At 42.1% G+C, this 24,530-nt stretch overlaps 1 protein-coding gene across 1 annotated transcript in view; it reads left to right on the top strand.

The window, feature by feature from the left end:
• KDR (kinase insert domain receptor) overlaps window positions 1–23,014 on the top strand; it is a 91,261-nt gene extending 68,247 nt beyond the window's left edge. The window contains exons 22-30 of the mRNA XM_030191395.1: window positions 26–114; window positions 3,758–3,880; window positions 4,549–4,660; window positions 4,972–5,071; window positions 5,688–5,793; window positions 9,170–9,315; window positions 18,544–18,640; window positions 19,017–19,102; window positions 21,718–23,014. Coding sequence (XP_030047255.1) covers window positions 26–114; window positions 3,758–3,880; window positions 4,549–4,660; window positions 4,972–5,071; window positions 5,688–5,793; window positions 9,170–9,315; window positions 18,544–18,640; window positions 19,017–19,102; window positions 21,718–21,925 — 1,067 coding nt within the window. The 3' untranslated portion in view covers window positions 21,926–23,014. The remainder of the gene's footprint in view (window positions 1–25; window positions 115–3,757; window positions 3,881–4,548; window positions 4,661–4,971; window positions 5,072–5,687; window positions 5,794–9,169; window positions 9,316–18,543; window positions 18,641–19,016; window positions 19,103–21,717) is intronic.
• Window positions 23,015–24,530: the final 1,516 nt, after the last annotated feature.

Below are 24,530 nucleotides of genomic sequence, written 5' to 3'. Positions count from 1 at the left end.
TGTATTTTTTCCTTGCCTGCTGAAGAATTGTACAAAAACTTTCTGAGTTTGGAAGATCTCATCTGTTACAGCTTCCAAGTTGCCCGGGGCATGGAGTTTCTGGCTTCTCGCAAGGTAAAAAGCTTTATAATAAATATAGATTTTTCCAATAGAAAGTATTAATTGATTCCATGGATTCAAGGAAAGAGGCCACCCAGTGTTTAACTGCTCACTGTCAGTCACATTATACCATTGCTACTTAATCCGCAAACCTTGCAGGTTAATGCATAAAAGATAAACGCTTCCTAACTATTCAATGTATTTGTGCATAGACATTAAGGGCCCGATTCTATACAGTGGTGGAAATAAGTATTTGATCCCTTGCTGATTTTGTAAGTTTGCCCACTGACAAAGACATGAGCAGCCCATAATTGAAGGGTAGGTTATTGGTAACAGTGAGAGATAGCACATCACAAATTAAATCCGGAAAATCACATTGTGGAAAGTATATGAATTTATTTGCATTCTGCAGAGGGAAATAAGTATTTAATCCCTCTGGCAAACAAGACCTAATACTTGGTGGCAAAACCCTTGTTGGCAAGCACAGCGGTCAGACGTCTTCTGTAGTTGATGATGAGGTTTGCACACATGTCAGGAGGAATTTTGGTCCACTCCTCTTTGCAGATCATCTCTAAATCATTAAGAGTTCTGGGCTGTCGCTTGGCAACTCGCAGCTTCAGCTCCCTCCATAAGTTTTCAATGGGATTAAGGTCTGGTGACTGGCTAGGCCACTCCATGACCCTAATGTGCTTCTTCCTGAGCCACTCCTTTGTTGCCTTGGCTGTATGTTTTGGGTCATTGTCGTGCTGGAAGACCCAGCCACGACCCATTTTTAAGGCCCTGGCGGAGGGAAGGAGGTTGTCACTCAGAATTGTACGGTACATGGCCCCATCCATTCTCCCATTGATGCGGTGAAGTAGTCCTGTGCCCTTAGCAGAGAAACACCCCCAAAACATAACATTTCCACCTCCATGCTTGACAGTGGGGACGGTGTTCTTTGGGTCATAGGCAGCATTTCTCTTCCTCCAAACACGGCGAGTTGAGTTCATGCCAAAGAGCTCAATTTTTGTCTCATCTGACCACAGCACCTTCTCCCAATCACTCTCGGCATCATCCAGGTGTTCACTGGCAAACTTCAGACGGGCCGTCACATGTGCCTTCCAGAGCAGGGGGACCTTGCGGGCACTGCAGGATTGCAATCCGTTATGTCGTAATGTGTTACCAATGGTTTTCGTGGTGACAGTGGTCCCAGCTGCCTTGAGATCATTGACAAGTTCCCCCCTTGTAGTTGTAGGCTGATTTCTAACCTTCCTCATGATCAAGGATACCCCACGAGGTGAGATTTTGCGTGGAGCCCCAGATCTTTGTCGATTGACAGTCATTTTGTACTTCTTCCATTTTCTTACTATGGCACCAACAGTTGTCTCCTTCTCGCCCAGCGTCTTACTGATGGTTTTGTAGCCCATTCCAGCCTTGTGCAGGTGTATGATCTTGTCCCTGACATCCTTAGACAGCTCCTTGCTCTTGGCCATTTTGTAGAGGTTAGAGTCTGACTGATTCACTGAGTCTGTGGACAGGTGTCTTTCATACAGGTGACCATTGCCGACAGCTGTCTGTCATGCAGGTAACGAGTTGATTTGGAGCATCTACCTGGTCTGTAGGGGCCAGATCTCTTACTGGTTGGTGGGGGATCAAATACTTATTTCCCTCTGCAGAATGCAAATAAATTCATATACTTTCCACAATGTGATTTTCCGGATTTAATTTTTGATGTGCTATCTCTCACTGTTACCAATAACCTACCCTTCAATTATGGGCTGCTCATGTCTTTGTCAGTGGGCAAACTTACAAAATCAGCAAGGGATCAAATACTTATTTCCACCACTGTATATGGAGCCTAAAATTAATGCACAGTAGGCAATCACGCCTAAGCGTATTCTAAATACCATGCATAAATCTACGTGTGGTATTTAGAATACACTTAGGCATAGTTCATGTGACTAAATATACATGTCTTCTTACGCCAACGAAAAGCTGGCGTAAATCCCTGGCCCATATTTTGTAACAACGCACGTAGATTATGGAACGCCTATGAAACGCCCATTTCCACACCCCCTAAGCACATCCCTTTTTGCCTGTACACGTTAGAATTTAGGCGTAGTACATTACAGAATACGCTTTCAATGTATGCACGTAAATTCTAATTTTTGCCAATTAGTGCTCGTTATTGCTTGTTAAGAGCTGTTAACAATGCTTAACAGCTTGTTAAAACAATCTATGCACATAGTTATAGAATACACCTAGATTTACGTGCATAACCACGTGTAGCTCTAGGCACGGTATATAGAATCCGAGGGTATGGGCCCTGTTTACTAGATGCGCTAGTATTTTTAGCATGTGATAAAAATTATCACGCACTAAAAACTAGAGATGCCCATATATTCCTATGGGCGTCTCTAGCATTTAGCGTGTGCTAAAAATGCTAGTGCACCTCTAGCACAGCTTAGTCAACAGGGCCCTAAGGCTACTAATGACATGTTGTAGACCTGGGGGTCCTTCTGCTAAGCTATGGTAAACACTAATTCGTGCTTACTGCAGCAAAAAAATGCCTTACCATGGGGTGCGCTCAAGCATCCGCAATAATTTTGGGATTGGTATGTGTTACCCTGCGTTAAAAAATAAAATTTATTTTTTAGTGTCGGGGCGGGTCTGGGCAATGGAGAGTGGGAATGTGCGCTAATTGGTTAGCATGTGAGCCCTTACTGCATGCAGTGAGAGTCCACCGAGGCAGAGGAATGCCGAGATCCCACGACGAAACAACAGAAAAAAACCAAAAGAGTGGGAAATAGATCAGGCTAACCAGAGACAAACAAAGAGACTTCAGTCAAATGGTCAATAAATATAGAAACAAGAGGATGGAACAATGTGGTCTTTAAAAAGACCTTTGGGTAGAAAATACATGGGCTCTAAAATGAGCTGACACGGCTTCAAATTGTGTTGATACTGTCAAGTCTTCACCAATAAACTATTTGCAATCGACTGAAGTTTCCTCGTTTGTCTCTGGTTAGCCTGGTCTATTTCCTACTCCTTTGTTTTTTTCAGCCCTTAATACTGCAAATAAAAAAATTGGCCATTTTACACCTGCGGTAAAAATAGCCTTAGTGCGTAGGAATGACCCACATAAGGATGTGCTAAGGCCACCGTTTACCACAATTTGGTAAAAGGGCATCCTGGTTTATCAAAGATTCATTTCAATTTGAAAGGTGTTTACACTGCAGGTTGTGTGCTTCTGCCCTGTATATTAAACGATTGGTTTCCCAGCTCATAGGGGAAGCGTCAGCACCAGGATTATGAATGTCAGTAAAGTGAACTCTATCTGATCTTGCTTCTAGCTTCCTTTATAGAGCATCATCTTGAGGCAATTAACCTCTAAGGGCACACATCCTCACTTGGTAAATAGATGTGTGTTTGGACTCACTTAACTCAAAAGAGGTTTTTGTTTTATTGTCAATAACCACAATTCTTGTCTAGAAGCTCCTTGGAAATCAACACCTCTGATGATGTTTTTTATTTCTAGACTAATTTATGGAATCTGTGACGAGAGAGAGAGAGAGAGAGAGAGAGAGAGAGAGAGAGAAACACATGTGAAGGAGATCAACACTGTCAACGGATATTAAACAAGATGAAACTTAGGAAATGTGTTTCCTTCTCTTTGCAGTGCATCCACAGAGACCTGGCTGCACGGAATATATTGCTGTCTGAGAACAATGTGGTTAAGATCTGTGATTTTGGTTTGGCACGAGATATTTACAAGGATCCAGATTATGTCAGAAAAGGAGATGTAAGTTTTTTTTTTTTCTTTTAAATTCTAGCGTGATGAGACATTCTTTTTTCAACCTGATAATTCAAATGGAACTGGGGCTGTGATCTGGCACCATCAGTCTTCATTTCAAACTACCTGGGATTTCCCCCTTATTTTATATTCCTTTCCAATTTACATGAGTTCAGTCATTATTGCAGTATTCCTCAGCTGAGCGCCATGCACCAGAGCTCCACCTTGGAACTTGCGATTATGTAACTAAAATCTGGCCACTAGGTGCTGCTGTTGTGCAATGACTTAAGCTTCCTCCTCCTCTGTGAATTCTAAGGGGGGAAGTTATCAAAGCCAGTTACCGTTAAAATAGGTTATTTTACCTCGAGCCGTGCTATTTTAGCACATGGTCTAATTACATAAAATGGGACTGTGTTAAAATAGCATGACGTAGTAAAATGGTAGCCCATGTTGATAACTTCTCCCCTTTTTATGCCACCTTTACAGCATCCCCGACCCTGGGGAGTAAAAGATCTGACCCAAGAATTGAATCCAAGCCCTTTGCATGAGAATGCATAGTATTACCACTAAGCCAATGGGCCTTGACTCACGATATTGACACTGAACTACGCTCTTTCTGAATTGCAAACCACGTCTTCTTCATCATTAGTTATCTTGTTCATTTATTCTGTTTGTAGGCTAGACTGCCTCTGAAGTGGATGGCTCCAGAAACCATTTTTGACAGAGTGTATACAACTCAGAGCGACGTGTGGTCCTTTGGGGTCCTGCTGTGGGAAATATTTTCATTAGGTAAACAATTTTTAGCTAAACAACAGGAGTAGCCTAATGGTTAGTGCAGCGGACTTTGATCCTGGGGAACTGGGCTCAATTCCCACTGCAGTTCCTTGTGACTTTGGGCTAGTCACTTAACCCTCCACTGCCCCAGGTACAAATTAGTACCTGTATATAATATGTGAACTGCTTTGAATATAGTTGCAAAAACCACAGAAAGGTGGTATATCAAGTCCTATCTCCCCCTCCTCATTAAAGAACAGTCTGAGATTAACAACACTTTTATAGTGTAATATTTTGTTATTTATATATAAAAAATGACATTCTAGGAGCTTCTCCATATCCTGGTGTACATATCGATGAGGAGTTTTGCAGACGATTAAAAGAAGGCACAAGAATGAGAACTCCAGACTATGCAACAGTAGAAATGTAAGCACTCTTAGACTTGATCATTAGAGATATGGCTTAAGACCATAGAAAAGAAATTATTTTTTATTTATTTAGGGCTCCTTTTACTAAGCTGTGTAGGCGCCTATGCCTGCCCAACATGCGCCAAAATGGACTTACCGCCCAACTATCACATGGCTCTTGCGGTAATTTCATTTTGGCGCACATCTTTTACGCGTGTCTGAATAATAATTTTTATTTTCGGACATGCGTTGCAGAGGCGTATCAAATGGCATCTGATACGCATAGGTCCTTACTGCTCAAATTCTTTACCACTAGGTCTGTGGCTGGCGGTAAGGTCAGAGACTCAAAATGGACGCGCAACAATTTTGATTTTGCAGCATGTCTATTATCGGGGGGGGGGGGGGGGGAGAGTCCTTTTTATTACAGGCATGCTGAAAAAATGATTCTGCACGCGCCCAAAACCCGTGCCTACACTACCGCAAGCCACTTTTCAGCACGCCTTTGTAAAAGGACCCCTTAATTTTCAAATCAGTTTCATTCATAACCATAGGCTTGATGCAAAAGTACGACACATAACACTGAATTTACAAACACATGAATCACTATTGCACTCATCATATTGTTGTTTAATTAGCTACCAAACAATGCTGGAATGCTGGCAAGGAGACCCAAAAAGAAGACCAGCTTTCTCTGAGTTGGTGGATCATCTGGGAACTTTACTGCAAGCAAATGTTCTACAGGTACAGTATCTGTCCTCTCCTATCTCTTATCTCCCCCTGCGCCCCTCCCAGGAATACCATTCATTTGGCAAGTCACTCTTATCTGTACCCTTCTTCTCCACCGCTAACTCCAGACTCTGTTCCTTCCATCTTGCTGAGTAGTACACCTGGAATAGACTTCCTGAGTCAGTAAATCATGCTCTTTCTCCGGCACTATTCATTTTCAGGCTAAAACCCTGCAGAAGACAGGAGAACTGTTAATGTGACTGTAGCTAGGCTAAGCCTTGAATCTGTGACAGAAAAAGGCTGCTGTTTGGTTGGTTGTTCAGCAATAAAGATTCCTTTTGACTTACACTGCACCCTGACTGTGTCTGTGAGGGCTCCTAGCCTGCCTGCTTTCCACACTATCACCCTTAGGAGCTCATTTTCAAAGCACGTAGACTTATAAAGCTCATTTTCAAAGCACGTAGACTTATAAAGTTTCATAGGTTACTAAGGAACTCATTTTCAAAAGAGAAAAACATCAAAAGTGGCATAAATCTGCATTTGGATGTTTGTCTCACAAAAAAAAAATCCAAATTGGTATTTTCAAAACCAATTTTTAGATGTGTTTCTATGAAGTCCATTAAAAGTGTGTTCAAATCACAAGGGGGTGTGTCAGGGGCATTTTAAGGGTGGGATCATGGTGTTCCTAACACTTAGGATGTTTTTCAGCCATAATGGAACAAACAAAACTGTTCAGGACTAAAACTAAGTTGTATTGAGCTAGACCTGTTGAAAATAGGATACTGGGCTAGATGGACCATTGATCTGACCCAGTATGGCTACTCTTATGTATAACGAATAAGGCACAAAAAAGGTGCCTTAAATGACCAGATGACCACTGGAGGGAATCAGAGATGACCTCTCCTTACTTCCCCAGTGGTCACTAACCCCCTCCCACCCCCCAGAAATGTAATTTAAGACATTACTTTTCAGCATCTATGCCAGCCTCAGATATTATACTCAGGTCCATTAGAACAGCATGCAGGTCCCTGGAGTAGTCTAGTGGTGGGTACAGTGCACTGCATACAGGTGGACCCAGGCCCATACCTTCCCCTACCTGTTACACTTGTAAAGGAAACTGTGAGTCTTCCAAAACTCACCAGAAACCCACTGTACCCACATATAGGTGCCCCCTTCACCCGTAAATTACAGACTGACTGACACTGGCCATGTTTCACTACTGCATCAGGGACGGTCCTGTAATACAATCAGGATGCAATGTCGGTCTTGTCTATACTGTACATCAGCGTCTCATTCCATGCGCAAACATGAATAAACAAACTTCAGGCCTCTGTTGAAATCAGTAGAAAGTACTGCTGTAATTCATGGGTTCTTAAACTTGTTCTGGAAACCCCACAACCATTTTCAGAAAAATCCAAATGAAAAAGCATAACATAAATGTTCATATAAGGGGGTCTCCAATATAGGCAGACTTATTTTGTGCATATTCATTGTGCATGTGCTGAAAACTCAAATGGCTGTGAAGTTACTAGGACAGGTAAGAGAAGCCTTTCTGTACTCACCTCTAAATCTGATAAGGATCCACTGAAGGAGTAGCCTAGTGGTTAGACCACCAGTCAGCATCCAGAGGTGCCTGGTTCCAATCCCACTGCTGGCAAGTCACTTAACCCTCCATTGCCTAAGGTACAAAATTAGATTGTAAGCCCTCCAGGGACAGGGGATACCCAGTGTACCTGAATGTAACTCATCTTGAGTTACTACTGAAAAAGATGTGAGCAAAATCCAAACTAAAAAGTGTGAAAATAGGAATATGCAGGTCTATACAAGAAATTAAGAGAAAAAAATTCCTGGAAAAATAGTCAATCATGTAGAGCATGAGCTTGTGCATTTCATTTGTACCCATGCTCTGTAAAATACAGGATGGTAGAGGAGCAGTCTAGAGGTTTGAGCAGCAATGTGAAACCCAAGAAACTCAGGGCAGAAACCCTGCTTCCCCATCAACCTATGATTTCATTTGCAACAGTGCAATGAGGTATTAGAAAGGAAGGGCACTGGCTATGTATACACATACACCAATTAAACTACGTACAGATACTGACTGATTTGAAAAGCAGGAGAAAATTGCTCATGGGGTAATTCTATAAGTGGGAGTCTCCTTTTAGGTGCACTGATGCCGTGTGGTCAGAGTCTATTCTGTAGTAGCATCTGGGCGCCTGGATTGTGTTATAGAATGCTAGAACAATCCAGTACTAGAGCGCCTAAAATTTAGGTGCCTGCAGCTACACTAGCCATAGACCTGACGCAGTTGTGGGTGCCTTCATGTGGCAAGGGTGTATGTAATTTACAGTATTCTACAAGTGGTGCATGTCAGTGGCAGCCACACCCATGCCCCTTCCATGCTTCACCCTCTTGCATGTACATGCTATACCGCTTACTCACACCCTTACAGAATATGACTTACTTCCACTGGCACATTAATCCCTTCATTCTATATAGGTCTCTCAAAGTTGGATGCCTAAATGTGAGCACGGAGCCCAGATGTGCATGTAAACTAATAAGTTAACTGGGTGCTAGCAACTAATTATTGGGAGGGGCATGGGCCAGTCAGAGACATTCCCAATATTTAGGTGTAGTGTTTTAGAATACTGCAGTTATACGCCAAGATATCCACCAGCCCCCCGATATTCAAAATCATTTAATAGGCCAGGAATGACACCTGGCTGGTTAAATAGTCCTGAGCCGGCTATCTGGCAATATTCAGCAGGAGACAGCCAGCTGTCTCACACTGAATATTGCTGGTTAGCAGCTAGCTGGTTATATCGCCCAGTATAACCGGCTATCCGCTGATTTTCCTTCTGAGTTTGGCAGCCATATTTAGCCGCATGAAACTCTGGAATATCTTTGGTCAGTTTAACCATAACCAGCCAGCGCCAAATATCGAAGTTCAAACTAGCCAAAAATAAACTGGATATTCAATGCCAGTCACCGAAAATAGCCTGGAATTGAATATCCGGCATCACCACGGACCATAGGATTTAGCCCAGCTTGCTCCTGCAGTCTGAATATCATCCCCCCCCCCCCCCAGGTTTCAGCAGGTGTAAGTCCTCGCACCCAAAGTTGGTCATAGGAATCTGTTCTCCAAAGGGCATTCAGCCTGGCCAGTCCGTTAAAGATCAGCGCTTAGTGCAGATTCTTCCTGGCACGTTTGAGCATCATTTATAGAACTTACCCCTAAGTATACATTTACACAGGCAAGTGGCACATTAATGCACATGCTCAGTTATAGAATTGCCCTTATAAATCGTAGTTATATAAAATGACCCTGCCTGCTATGGCTAGTAATTGTCATAAAGGGGATATTGAACTTTTCTGCTTGGCTGTATTATTACAGGGTGGGAAAGATTACATTCCGCTGACAGTATCATTAAATATGGAAGAAGATTCTGGGCTCTCGTTACCAACCTCACCTGTTTCCTGTATGGAAGAAGAGGAAATGTGTGATCCGAAATTCCATTATGACAACTCAGCAGGAATTAGGTACTGTTCTATAAGCAGCAGGCATCCTCTGGGGCTTTCTGGTAATTTCAAGGGTGTGGAGAAGACAAGAATGAGACTTCAGCCACTGAGCCCTGTCGCCAACTGTAATTGTTAATCTGATTTGCAGTGCTATGATAGGGTTAAATCCACAACATCTGGTGCTTGTATCTAGCTGAGCTTAGCCTTCATTCACACTTGAGGCCTTCTTGATAAAAGGACTTGTTTCAATTCTGGGCATATAGAAGAAGAAAACTTTTATTGAATTGGGCCCTTAGAAGGTATCTTAGTAAAAGCCATCTGAAAAGAAACAGCTGCTATTTATGGGATTATATTCTATATGATCTGCTGTACAATACATTTTGACTTTTACATGCATTTCTATTCTACTTTACAATAGAATATATAGATATTTTGGAGACTGTTTTTTGAGGCTCTATGATTCAGAGCAATTCTATAAAGTACATGCAAAGTTATGCACCAATTACATGCACATTTCATTAGACTAATGGCATATATGCCCGTATCCATGCAGAGATGTGTGTAAGCACCAAAATTGTACCTAAGTGCTGTTCTGTAAATACACGTTTCTTACGCAGTGTATATTTTACATGTAGGTGTACACATGACAGTGGCGTAGCTACGTGGGGCCACGGGGGCCTGGGCCCCCGTAGATTTGGCCCTGGACCTCCCTTCCGACGACTCTCTCAACCCCCCTACCATCGCCAACCTGCCGTCACCTACCTTTGCTGGCGGGGGACCCCAACCCCCCACCAGCTGAGGTCCTCTTCATCCTTCATTCAGTTTCTGAGTCTGATGTGCAGCGTGTCAGACTTGCAGAAACAGAACAAAGCCTTGCAGATCGCTGATCTGCATGGCTTCGTTCTGTTTCTGTGAGTCTGATGTCCTACACGTACAACATGCAGGATGTCAGACTCAGAAACTGAACGAAGGAAGAAGAGGACCTCGGCTGGCGGGGGTTGGGGTCCCCTGCCAGCAAAGGTAGGTGATGGCGACGGCGGGGGAGGGTTGGCGGTGGGAGGGGGGTCAAGAGGGTTGTCAGCAGTGGGTGGGTCAAAGTTGTTGGTGGTGGTGGTGGCGGCGGTGGGGGGGGGGGGGGCGGCGACGCTGGGGGGGGGGGCTAAAATGTGCCCTCTCACCTCGGGGTCTGGACCCCCCTCCCACCGAAGTCTGGCTACGCCCCTGACACATGAGCAGAGTCTGGGCAGGGCACGGGTAGGAATCACATTATACATGTAACTTATTTCTCTAGCGCTTAAGCACACACACACAGCCTAAAAGTGCTTGCACCTAATTTACAGGCATGTTTTTTTTTCACAGTTATGCTGCAGGCCTGGCCAGCCTTTTTCTAGCGGGAATCACATTTTACATTTTGTAACATTTTGGTTGAAAACACGCACTGTTGTATTTTGCTGCATGCTTCGTCAAATAGTGGCAAAATACAATGGTGCATTGTCCCTCCCCAGCCTTCATCCAGTCTCCCTCGCTCATATAACCACCCCCCCCAGCCTTCACCCACTCTTTCTTGCTCATGTAGTCCCCCCAGCCTTCTGGTGGGTTAAATGATTGAGAGAGTGAGTGAGTCTTTCTCAATCATTTAACCCACCAGCTTTCATTCAGTCTTTCTCATTCATTTAACCCCCCCTTTCCCAGCCTTCACCTAGTCTCTTTCCCCTCAATTTGTGTTGTTGCAGAAGAAACAGTGGGATTCCTGCTTCCCCACCATGACTTGGCTCTCTGCAAGTCTGAGCCGTGCGATGCCAGAAGTTTGGGTTGGTCTCGCAGTTTCAAGTCCGCAACACTTGAAATGCGAGACTAACCCAAACCTCTGACACTGTGTGGCTCAAGTTTGCAGAGAGTCAAGTCGTGGTAGGGATGCAGGAATTCCACTGTAAGCTCCATAAGAATGGTCAAGCTTCCAAGGGACAGAAAATAAACACTTTGTGGGCCGGGTTCTGGCCTGCGGGCCATAGCTTGGACAAGTCTGCTTTAAAGGAATGTAGGTGCCTGTGTTCCATTATAGAGTAGGTGCCTACCAGGTGCCCAGTTATAGGATTACCCCCACAAACAGACACACACACATACTGCCCAATTGCTGTGACTAATAGAAGCCATGTAAGTGGCACAAGATGGAGTTAGATTATTTTCCTAGCTTTGATTGATGCTGACTTGACAAAGCCTCATTTGGCAGTGACAGTGAGGTAGCAATTATGATTCCCGGGTCAGGATGTTCATAATTCTCCAAGTATTTTATAAAAGGCTCTGACAAACATGGAGCCTTTTGTAAAATCTGTGAAAGGACAAGGGCAAATATGATAAAGGGGATGGAATTCCTCTCATATGAGGAAAGGCTAAAGAGGTTAGGGCTCTTCAGCTTGAAAAAGAGACAGATTAGGGGAGATATGATTGAGATCTACAAAATCCTGAGTGGTGTAGAACGAGTAGAAGTAAATTGATTTTTTACTCGTTCCAAAAGTACAAAGACTAGGGAACACTCGAGGAAGTTACATGGAAATACTTTTAAAACAAATAGGAGGAAATATTTTTTCACTCAATGAATAGTTAAGGTCTAGAACTCATTGCTGGAGGATGCAGTAACAGCGGTTAGCGTATCTGGGTTTAAAAATATTTGGACAAATTCCTGGAGGAATAGTCCATAGTCTGCTATTGAATCAGACATGGGGAAACCACTGCTTGCCCCAGGATTGGTAGCATGGAATGTTGCTGCTAACTGGGTTTCTGCCAGGTACTTGTGACCTGGCTTGACCACTGTTTGGAAAACAGGATACTGGGCTAGATGGACAATTGGTCTGACCCAGTATGGTTACTCTTATGTTCTTATGTGCCCTTGCTGGCACATACAGCAGGAGGATAGATTTCAAGAACCTACATGTGCAGAAAAAGATTGGCATTTAAATACCTGTGCAGCATAAATGCACAGGTGAGGCTCTTTCAATTGAAAGGAAGCTCTGGAACGAAGGAGCATAGGATGAAGGTGAAATGGGACAGACTCAGAAGTAACCTGAGGAAACACCTGTTTCATAATGGGGAAGAGAAAGGGGAAGCCTGGGGTACCCTGCTCCACGGGTCAGGCAAGTTCCTTTGCCGTTCGTCAGATGACGCTGGAGGAGTCGGGTCTGGTTGTTCAGAGGACTCATGCTGGTGCTTCGAGCTGTCCGACGGAGATCTCGGATCTTAGTGCAGAGGGAGTGATACTGAGCCCCCCTCTGAGGATAACCCCCCCCCCCCCGAGGCCAGGAGGAACTTTGTTGGCGACGGAGAGCCAGCCGAAGGTGGTGTCCGGAAGTGTGACCCCTGCGGTCGGCAGTGGAGACCCCATTGCTACTTCGTCACCGATCGGAACACCATTGCAGGCAGGCTTGATGCCGAGGGCCTCTCAGCCTTACGAAATTGGGACGAATCCTCTTTGGGAAACCGGGAGTTAGTGAAACCAGCGGTTATCACCATGGACTCCATCTGGGAGGCAATTCAAGGATTAAACGCCACGCTACTCCAGGTAGTAGATTCTTTGGAGAAGCTGTCACAGGCTCAGTTTGAGCTATCCGGTAAGGCGACTGAGCAAACATCTAGGATGGACTCCATTGAAACTGAGGTAAACTCCAATAAGAACTTTATTCAAGCTACTAGTAAAAAAGCCCCGTTTCTGATGCAAATGAAACGGGGGCTAGCAATGTTTTCTTCTGTGTGCATGTGGGAGTGTGTGTGTCCCTGCCCTCTGGCCTCTCTCCCCTCCCCCCTCTGAGTCCTTCACTGTTACAGAGCCAGCGATTTGATTTCGTGCTCTGCTGTTTTCCTTCACTGACTGTGTTACAGAGAGGGTGGGGCAGACACTCATAGGGAAACCGGATATCTCGCCCCCTTCACACTTCCGGCTGGAGGCTTCATAGAACGTTGGTGTTGCTCTTTATATAGAGAGATTATGAAGGACAATAATGTTCAAAGAAAAAAAATTGAATATATGGAGAATCAGCAGAGGAGGAATAATCATCGGCTTTTGAATTTCCCTAAGTCCCCTCTAATTTCAGCCAAAGAGATGTTGAAAAAGTATTTTACTGAAATTCTGGGGATTCCCCCAAAAGCTTTTCCCCCTTTGACTCGAGTTCTTTACATCTCTGGGGCAAGAACAGGGAATATACAATCTCCTCAACTAAATTTAACACAGTTTTTGGAAAATTCAATGGAGGTTATCACAGAGAGGATGACATTGCTGGTAGCTTTTGCTCTGGAACTGGACCGTAACAATATTTTTAGGTTGTTTTTCTGCCATATTTCTACACTTTTTCTGGGTTCAAAAATTCAGGTTTTTCCTGATCTCTCTCGAGAGACACAAAGAAGAAGGAAAGATTTCCTATTATTAAAAGCAAGAGTCCTACAATTAGGAGGGACCTTTACTCTTAAGTTCCCATGTAAATGTCATATTTCCCTACAATCCACTAATTATATTTTTTTTGAACCTGGAAAACTTAAAGCATTTATAGCTAGCAAGGAGTAGTTAGGCGTTAACTTGAACTGTATTTATCGGTTGCCCCGACTTGAGTCCTTGCCCTTTCCTGATTATTAAGATTTATCTGTATTTTGGTAGGTTGAGGTGGGATACCACTTCATTTTTGGTGTTTATATATGTACCTATATCTTGGATCAATAATTTGTGGACTAATATAATATATGGATTTTCCTTTTTCTTTTTTTTTCCCTTTATGATATATGTCTATGAAAATTAGACTTTTGTAATGCCAATTTATGTTTATGACATAAATGTAATGAAAAATAAATAAATAAAATAATGAGTGGAGTGGAAAGGGTAGACGTGAATCATTTGTTTACTCTTTTGAAAAATACTAGGACTAGGGGGAATGCAATGAAGCTATAAAGCAGTAAATTTAAAACTAATCAGAGAAAATATTTCTTCACTCAATGTGTAATTAAACTCTGGAATTCGTTGCCAGAGAATGTGGTAAGGGCGGTTAGCTTAGCGGGGTTTAAAAAAGGTTTGGATGACTTCCTAAAGGGAAAAGTCCATAGACCATTATTTATTTATTTAATTTGTTGCATTTGTACCCCACATTTTCCCACCTCTTTACAGGCTCAATGTGGCTTACTTATAGTACCGTGAGGTGTTAGCCACCTCCGGTGATGAAACAAATACAGAGTAATGTTATGCACTGCTTATTTCTGGGATAAGCAGCATAAAATGTTTTGTACTTTTTTGGTATCTTGCCAGGTATTTGTGACCTGGATTGGCCACCGTTGGAAACAAGATGCTGGGCTTAATGGACCTTTGGTCTGTCCCAGTATTGCAATACTTATGTACTTATGAGTGTGTGGTCCAACCAGGGAAGATAAAAATCTGGAGTTGGTCATAGTCAGGGAGGCCCAGAACATGGAAAGGCAGTCCTCCAGGCTGCGCCTCCACTACTACGTTTTAAAGCAGTGGTTCTCAAACCTGTCCTGGAGAACTACCAGTCAGTTGGGTTTTCAGGATATCCCTAATGAATGTGCATAAGAGAGATTTGCCTATAATGGAGGTAGTAGGCATATAAATCTCTCTCATGCATATTTATCAGGGATATACTGAAAACCCAACTGGCGGTCTTCCAAGACAGGTATGAAAACCACTGATCTAGAGCAGTGCTTCTAAACCCAGTCCTTGAGGCACACCTTGTCCCACCAGGTTTTCAGGCATATCCACAATGAATATGCATGAAATAGATTGGAATGCACTGCCTCTTTGGTATGTAAATCTATCTCATGCATATTCATTGTAGATATCCTGAAAACCTGATGGGACTAGGGGCTAGATGCACTAAACCTTAATGACCCTCTAACAACCCTTTAACGAAGGAAATTCCTAACCGTTGCATGCATTAAAGGCCTTTTTCCTATGAAGCAAGCAGCTAACGAAAACGGAATGCAAAGGAGAAACTACCATTGAAATGTGGACAATTCGGAATGCACTATCCATACCGATGATTGCAACGAATCATATACCGTCAGAAATTTTATGTGTTCTCAGACCTGTCGTTAAGGCCTGAGCTATCATCTCCCCGCTGCCCCCTGCACCATAAAAATCCAAGCCAGCATGTTTAAAAAGAAAAGTGAGATACAAACACAAACACGTGGCTCTCCGCTTTCTCCTGCATCATTACAAAACAAAACATACTGCTTCTCCCTGCAGCTTAAAAATCCTGTCTCTCCCCTTCTCCAACAGCTTTGAAAATTAACACTCTCTGCTATCCCCTAAAGCCAATTTTCCCAGTACTGTAAACAAACTGTAAAGAGGTCTTTTGTTACAAAAGGGGATTTACGAGGGTCGTTCTTTTTAGAGTTATCTTCAACTGCACTCTTCTGCTAGATCAGACAGCTAAAAGGCTTGCAGGTCGGGATCCCCCCCCCTCGCACGCCCCAGTCTGACGTAAGCAACCTACATAGGTTTAATACGTTTGTGGCTGCTCTGTGCATGCTTAAGGAGCAAATTAATGACGGGGATAACGTACGCTTGATACATTGTACTTTTCAATACCGCACCGAACATTTCTGAGCTGTTTTTTTTGTTTCAAATTCGTTAAGCACTTTTACGATTTAGATTTTTTAACGTTTGGTTGATGCATCTAGCCCTAGGTGTGCCTCAAGCACTGGGTAGAGAAGCACTGCTCTAGAGGTCAGATATACAGTAAGTGGGAACATTGATCCTGAAGTTTAGTCAGCATGCTAGGCCACATTTCTCTTATACCCTATAGCAGATGGATAGGTTGCAGTTTAGTCTGTAATTTTACAGTTTGAGTAGTTGCAGTCTCCTTGTTACATTAGAGATGGGAAAGTACCTCTGAGAGAATGATTTTCTGACAGATTGGATTCCATAAATCATTGATTTACCATCATAAGAGGGAGGAGACAAAATCTGGAATGTATCACAGTGCACTTTTAAATGATCAGTCTGCTGCAGACAGATACTGCGCTAATGGACCAGTTCTGACAGATAGATTTGAGGTTCAGTCCTGGATTACTTGCTTATCTCAAAGACATTCCTGGATTTGAAGTTTAAGTTGTCTTTCATGACTATAAGTCTGGAAACACTGTGTGCTGAGGTACAAAGGGTTAGACTGTATAGATTCCTCTAACAGAAGCCAGTTAGTGTACAAAGTAAAGTATCAAAATAATTGTAACATTACATTTTCTATATTGAAAATGCCAAAATTATTTTGGATAAAGTAGTATTCTTGTTGTGTTAGTCCACTAAAAAGTATAGAAATGGCTTCCTAAATCTGAAAAAAAGACAGTCATTTGTTAACCATGTGGTTTCCTGTTTCATGGGATTGAACTTGACTTCATCAGAGACAGAATCCAAACAAAAGCTTGATTTTTCAAATCCAGTCTCTTTATTTACTAATTCTTGAAAAAAGGGATTTACAGATACTGAAAGTTAGCAATATTACGTAAATAGAACACAAGGATATATGCCATGCCTTTCTAGCCTAATTGCAAATGCATATTCTCAGCTGCATTTCTAGTCCAGGTTAGTGAGTGTTTTACTAGTGCAGTGTACCCTGCTTAGGTTGTTGCTGAAATGTCCCCAAACTTATTGTTTGAACTGGCAACCAGAAACTTGTTTTCTAAGAGCTATGTGTGCTGGGCTTGTAGGATATCTATGGTTTGGGCACTGTGGGGAGATACCTGTGTGATCACTTGATCCATTCAGTTCGGTACATTAAGGCGCGTGCTCATTTTTCAGCGCATGCCTGCTGCAGACTGCCAAGGTGGAAAGAAGTGTTTTCTCACCAACTGAGATTTTTTTGGTGGTGGGTGGTGGGTGGGGGGGGGGGGGGGGGGGGGGGGGGGGGAGAACACTTGGTGCCCACCCACTTCTTGCCTAGGCCCACCCAAATCTGTTGTCTGGCTATGCCCCTGATGCTATGTATAAGATCTTTTTATGGAGGGCACATCAATTACCTTTGGTGATACAATTAGAGTTTTGGGAGTGATACTTGACCAGCACTTGACTTTTCGGACTCAGATTGCAAGTGTGATAGAGCACGGTTTAAGAACATGAGAATAGCCATACTGGGTCAGACCAATGGTCTATCTAGCCTAGTATCCTGATTCCAACAGTCGCCAATCCAGGTCACAAGTACTTCTTTTAACCACAGATTGCTATACTCGGTAAGGAACCCTTTTACCTTGTCAGCTCTTCATGTATTAATTCATTCCTTTGTTACTAATCAGCTCGACTACTATTAATGCACTTTATTCAGGTCTACGAGACACCAACATCAAACAACTTCAGACAGTTCAAAATATGGCTCTAAAATTGTTGACAAATTCAAGGAAATATGATCATGTGACGTCACTCCTTAAAGCAGAACATTGGCTTTCTATCAATTACCACATAACCTTTAAGATTTTGCTTTTGGTTTATAAGGTATCCCACTCTGTTTAGCTAGATTATTGATTCCTTATTCACCAGCAAGATCCTTAGATCTTTACAGATCCAGTTGGACATTATCTCTGTGTACTCTTGGGTTGGACTCAGTTTGAAGGAGGATTTTTATTGTTTCCAGGCCATTGCTTTCAAACACTATTCCATTTTCACTTCGTCAGGCAGACTCATCGGGAAATTTTAAGAGACAGTTAAAATGTTGTTTATTCTGTGAAACCTATGGTGATTGATTTTCAATTTGACAGATTGGTATTAGCCTTTGAATCCCAATTTTTAGCTCTGGACTGGGGCCTAGCCTGATTAACGCCAGATGTGTTTTTGTGGGTGTGAGTGTAGTCGTGCTTGGGTTATGAATGTTTATTTTGACTGTTTGTGAGTTTGTATGGCTTTCAATACTTCTTAACTTTTCTACTGTCCTATTGAGTTATTCTGGAGTTCTTTTCTTTATTTCTAACTTTGGATGTTGTAAACCACCTAGAAGGCTCCCCGATTGGGTGGTATATCAAATTTTAAATAAACTTGGAAACTTGGATAAGATCTGGGATAAGAATTGGAAGCATATTGCCTTAGTGTTAGGCAGTTGTTGCTTGTAAATTTATGACTGGAATGTATCATGTTTAAAATCTTGCATTAATGGTCAGATGTATTCTTTTCATGTGAAACTCTACATCCCCCAAGTAGTGGGTCTTGTCAATGCTTGCCTGATTAAAATAGGATTAAAATAGAGCTAATAAGTGTTTTTGTTTTTATTGCAGTAAATACCTCCAGGGCAGCAAGAGCACAAGTAGGCCTGTAAGCGTCAAAACCTTTGAAGATATTCCAGTAGAACCAGTGATCCAAATTGTTCAAGATGTAAGTCTCTTTTAAAGCTATTGCTCTTATATTTTCTTGTCTAAAAGCAAGAATTTAGGGGTGGGCAACCTCAGTCCTCGAGGGCCACAACCCAATCAGGTTTTTAGGATTTCTCCAATGAATATGCTTGAGATTTATTTGCATACAGCCAACTGGGTTGCGGCCCTTGAGAACCAAGTTTGTCCACCCCTGATCTAATAGAACACACAGTTCAGCTGGATTTGGTGACATGATTTTACTCCTCTCTAAATAAAAGCATGAGTTATAGCCCTGATGAGTGCAGGAGGAAATATGGATAGAAGTATAATTGGATGAGAATAGCATGCATTTTCTTTTCTAAATGCATTTTACTGCAACTTTATTTTCCTTTATATAGGACAACCAGACAGATAGTGGTATGGTTCTTGCATCAGAAGAACTCAAATCCCTGGAAAACAGAGAAAACCAATTAATACCCTACAGGTAACCAAAAACTGACCACAGTGGACTTCAGTTAGTGATTTTTGAATGCAGTTTAGATTTAACAGATTTTTTGGAGTCATTAGTGCAGGACATTGAAGATTGGGCAACTCTTGGTATCATGTATTTTTGAATCTGATAAGGAATCTTTTCTGTGATTAATCAAGTTATGTTTATGGGCCAGCATATATTTACTGGGATTTATTAACTACCTTTATGAACAGATTCACCCATAGTGGTGTACAGTAGGTCCAGTTTAACGTAAAACTAACAATTTTGTTAACAACATAACACAAATATAAACATAAATACAATAAATGAGGTAAACTTAGAAATATGATGTCAGTACAATATAATAAATACCATAATAGACAGCATGGAAGAATATTCAAATCACATAGACATAATACAATATCAGCATAACACCAATGAAGCAGATCCCTGGTATCTTTCGTGAATGCCACTGAACTGCACATGCCCCTCTCATGTCCATGCCCACCTTTGAATTGCGTGCTAGAAACTTTGCATGCAGATCTTTATAGAATAGCACTTAGCAAGATGTACATTCAAATCCAAGTTGTTGCCAGTTAGTGCTACTAATTGATTGTTAGCACCTAATTATTGGTGATAATTGGCTCTAGCCAAAGTAGTTGTGCATGCATATCAGAATAGGGTGCAATTTTGCACACTTAAATTTTTGCACCATATATAGAATCTGTGAGTTAGATGTAATGGGGCAATTTGACAAACTGAAGAGTAGCAAATCACCTGGACCAGATGGTATACATCCCAGAGTATTAATAGATTTGAAAAATGAACTTCCAAAGCTATTGTTAGTAATATGTAATTTGTCTTTAAAATCAAGCATGGTACCAGAAGATTGGAAGGTGGCCAATGTAATACCAATTTTAAAAAAGGGTATTGAGGTGATTGAGAAATTATAGTCCGGTGAGCCAGATGTTGATGCTGGGCAAAAAGATATAGATTATTATAAAGAACAAAATTACAGAGCATATACATAAGCATGGATTAATGAGACAAAGCCAACATGGATTTAATCAAGGGAAATCGTGACTCACCAATCTTTGAAGGGGTCAATAGACATATGGATAAAGTTGAGATGGTCAATATTGTATATCTGAATTTTCAAAAGCATTTAAGAGTAGCTCATGAAAGACTCCTGAGGAAATTAGAGAGTTATGGGATAGGAGGTATTGTCCTATTGTCCTATAAAACAGAGAGCAGGATTAAATGGTCAGTATTCTCAATGGAGAAGGGTAGATAGTGGTCTGTGCTGGGACTGCTGCTTTTTAACATATTTATAAATGATCTAGTGGTGAGAATAAGTAGTGAGGTGATTACATTTGCTAATGAAGCAAAGTTATTCAAAGTTGTTAAATCACAAGAGGATTGTGAAAGATTGCAAGAGGACCTTGGGAGGCTGGGCATCCAAATGGCAAATGACGTTTAATGTGAGCAAGTGCAAAGTGATGTATGTGATAAAGAGGAATCCAAACTATTGTTACATGATGTGAGGTTTCACATTAGGAATCATTGCCCAAGAAAGGGATCTAGGTGTCATCATATATGATATATTGAAACCCTCTGCTCAGTATGCAGCGGCAGCTAAGAAAGCAAAGAGAATTTTAGGAATTATTAGAAAAGGAATGGAAAACAAAAATGAGAATGTTATAATGCCTTTGTATCGCTCCATGGTGCAACCGCACTTCGAATATTGGGTGCAGCTCTGGTCACCACATCTGAAAAAAGAAATAGCTGAATTAGAAAAGGTACAGAGAAGGGTGATGAAAATGATAAAAGGGGATGGGACGACTTCCCTATGAGGAAAGGCTAAAGCAGCTAGGGCTCAAGAGCGTGGAGAAGAGACAGTTGAGGGGAGATGTGATAGAGGTCTAAAAAGTACTGAATGGAGTGGAACGGGTAGACATGAATCACTTGTTTACTCTTTCCAAAAGTACTAGGTCTAGGGAACATGCAATGAAGCTACTAAGAAGTAGATTAAAAACAAATCAAGAGAAAATATTTCTTCACTCAATGTGTAATTAAATTCTGGAATTTATCATCACAGAATGTGGTAAAAGCAGTTAGCACATTCTGTGATGATGGGTTTTAAAAAGTTTTGGATAATTTTGTAAAAGAAAAGTCCATAATCCATTAATAAGATGGACTTGGTAAAATCCACAGCTTATTTCTAGGAGAGGCAGCATAAAATCCATTTTACTGTTTTGGGATCTTGCCAGGTACTTGGGACCTGGATTGGTCACTGTTGGAAACAGGATACTGGGCTTGATGGACCTTTGGTCTGACCCAATATGGCAATGCTTATGTTCTTATGTTAGTGTAGTGTTTGCTGTGCTGTGAATGGCTTGATTATATTTTGCTTTATCTTTATTGTTTATATTTATTACACATTCTCCCAGTTCTGGGGCTGTATAAAAGGGTCACAGCGGTTTCTTTTCTTTACTTTTTTTTTTTAGATTGTGTTTCTCCTTATTTCTGTTCAAGGGTTTCCTTGTATTGTTATGTTAAATTAATAACAATATTTTTTAAAAAGTGATTGAGGTGAAGGCAATGATAGTGTTGTATTTTTTTTGCAGTGGACTGGTCCCCAGTAAAAGTAACGAGTCTGTCATGTCTGAGGCCTCACATCAGACAAGTGGCTACCGGTCTGGCTATCACTCCGATGACACAGCTTACTCAACTGAAGAGACCGAGCTACTCCATGAACAGAAAAGCTCTCAAGCCTGCTGCATACCAACAATTCAGCAAGACATGGGGATTCCTTTCAATTCATTTTCTGCTTAGATAACTCAAAATCACAAAAATCCTTCTTTGTGCCTTGGAGAGTGATCAGGCTGAAGATAGAACTGTATACAAAGACCTGCAGATAGGCAAGTTCAGTGACTCTACATTATAATTCAGATTGTAAACAGAGTACTGTTCACTGAATTGTTAAACACATGATATTCAAAGATGTGTGAATGAGAAATCAGCAGCCTTTGCGCTCAAGAGAGTATACCAATGCTTTTTACAAAGAAGATATGTCAAATAAATTCATATATTTTTGTATGGTCACAAATGTCAGGGTTATAGACTCAGGACTCTATTGACACTGAGTGTCTGTTATCTAGTAGCTGAAAGATTTCAGTTAAGAGTATCACTCAGCACTGCATAAGCTTTTCATGGTTTTTTACTGGATAAACTTGAGATCCAGTCTTCTGTCTCTTTTTAATTATGATGACTGTTATTTGCTTAGCAGGGAATTTTGGGGACCTGCACCTGTACAGTACAAAAGCAGACTTTTGAAGCTGTGTTTAAACCTTCTCACTGAAATATGCTCAGGGCTGTCTGCTCTACATTTAATGAGAGTGCAGCTACCAGATGGGATGTTTTTGGGGGTATATTATGCTCAGTCGAGTGAGTCAAATTAGGATGGTTCGAGCGCTGCAATAACTGTTAGCCATGAGGACCAACGGCCATTGAGATCTTACTTGCTCAGTATTTTAATACTGATTAATACTGATCAATTGACACATGCACTGATTATTAGTTCCCTTGGCTGTGAACTGGTGACTTTATCGCACAGAGTACAAACATCTGAAAGTGAAATTTAAAAGATCTGTAATAAGTGAAAGCTTAAAGGCATGTATTTTTACTGTGTTGTAACCAATGTATGTTTTGTAAAATAATGTCTGCTATTGGGAAATCATACAAGCTCCAGCATATATTTATAGCCTTTTTATGTAGAAATAAATGTAATATATAGTTATAAATTTTAAAAAGTAAATATTATGTATATAGAAGAGCATTGTATGATCTGCGTTATATCAGTGTTTTGTAGCATAGCAGTGGTTTTTAGAAATTTCTAGCCCAACCATTTCATTAATATTAAAAAAAGACAATTTATGAACTTATATCTGTGGTTTACTTGTGTCTGGGAGTCCTCATAGCTTAAGTTGAGGCTGGCACAGCAGCATAACTTCCATTACTTCCAAAGGGGGTGATTTTGAGGCACTTAAAACTCTTACTCCAGAGTTAAAAATAGATCAAATCACATCAAGCAATGAAACCAAGGAGAGCTCACTCCGTAGAACACAAAAGATGCACAAAAAACCCCCAAACAAACAGCAAAGCGAACGATGGTTGGCAGAAGATCTTTATTCAATGGGTACGACCCGACACGGACCATGTTTTGCTCTAAGGCCTGCATCAGGGATCTGCAATCTCAACAATGTAATGTAACATCCATATATGAGAAATAAATAAATGATTAACATGGAGTCTTTAAAAAGACCATCATGACATCTAAGATGTTGGCTTGGCGGGAGCAGATGTTTGGTGATAGAGATATTCTGATATCAGAATTTCATCATCTTAGATGTCATGATAGTCTTTTTAAAAACTCCATGTTAGTCATTTATTTCTCATATATGGATATTACATTATGTTGTTGAGATTGCAGACCCCTGACGCAGGCCTTAGAGCTGAAACACGGTCCGTGTCGGGTTGTACTCATTAAATAAAGATCTTCAGCCAACCTTCATTTGCTTTGCTGTTTTTTGTGCATATTCTATCAGATAACACACATAAACATATTAATAAGTACATAAGTAATGCCATACTGGGAAAAGACCAAGGGTCCATCGAGCCCAGCATCCTGTCCACGACAGCAGCCAATCCAGGCCAAGGGCACCTGGCACCAATCCAGGCCATTAGTGATATTCATCAGTTTACACATGTCAACAGCAATTCTACAATTTAGGCCTTCATATTTATGTGTCTCGTGTGCATGTAGATGTGTAGAATAATAGCACATTCATGCGTATGTGTACACATACCTGTGAAAGTGCCAGCAGGATGCTTAAGTTCTATTCTTATGGCTGCCGAGGGGGGGGGGGCAGGGGGGACAAAATTCCCCAGGCCAGGGCCTCCAAGGGGGCCCAGCGCCACAGTCCCCGGTCTCACCCGCCTGCCCTCGGCTCCGTCGACAGCCCCCAGCCCCCCTCCATCCTCCACCAGTCCCCCTGCATTCAAATCACAGCACCTCACCTCCGTGTGAAAGTGCAGTGGCAGATCGTCTCCCTTCGGGCCTTCCCTCCCTGTGTCCCGCCCTCATCTGATGTAACTTCCTGTTTCCTCGAGGGCGGGACACAGGGAGGGAAGGCCCGAAGGGAGGCGATCTGCCGCTGCGCTTTCACACTGAGGTGAGGTGCTGTGATTTGAATGCAGGGGGCCCGGTGATGGATGGAGGGGGGCTGTCGACGGGGCTGGAGGTGAGTGGGTGGAGACTGGGGACTGCAGCGTGGTGGCCTTGGGGGGGGGGGGCGGTGGCGGCGACCTCAGGGGGAGGGGTGGGGCCCGTGGGCGGCCTTGCCCAGGACCCAGCCCAGTCTCTCGGTGGCCCTGGCTG

Source organism: Microcaecilia unicolor, chromosome 2 (genome assembly GCF_901765095.1).
Source record: "Microcaecilia unicolor chromosome 2, aMicUni1.1, whole genome shotgun sequence".
NCBI lineage: Eukaryota > Metazoa > Chordata > Amphibia > Gymnophiona > Siphonopidae > Microcaecilia > Microcaecilia unicolor.
This window is presented reverse-complemented; position numbering and strand designations above follow the sequence as displayed.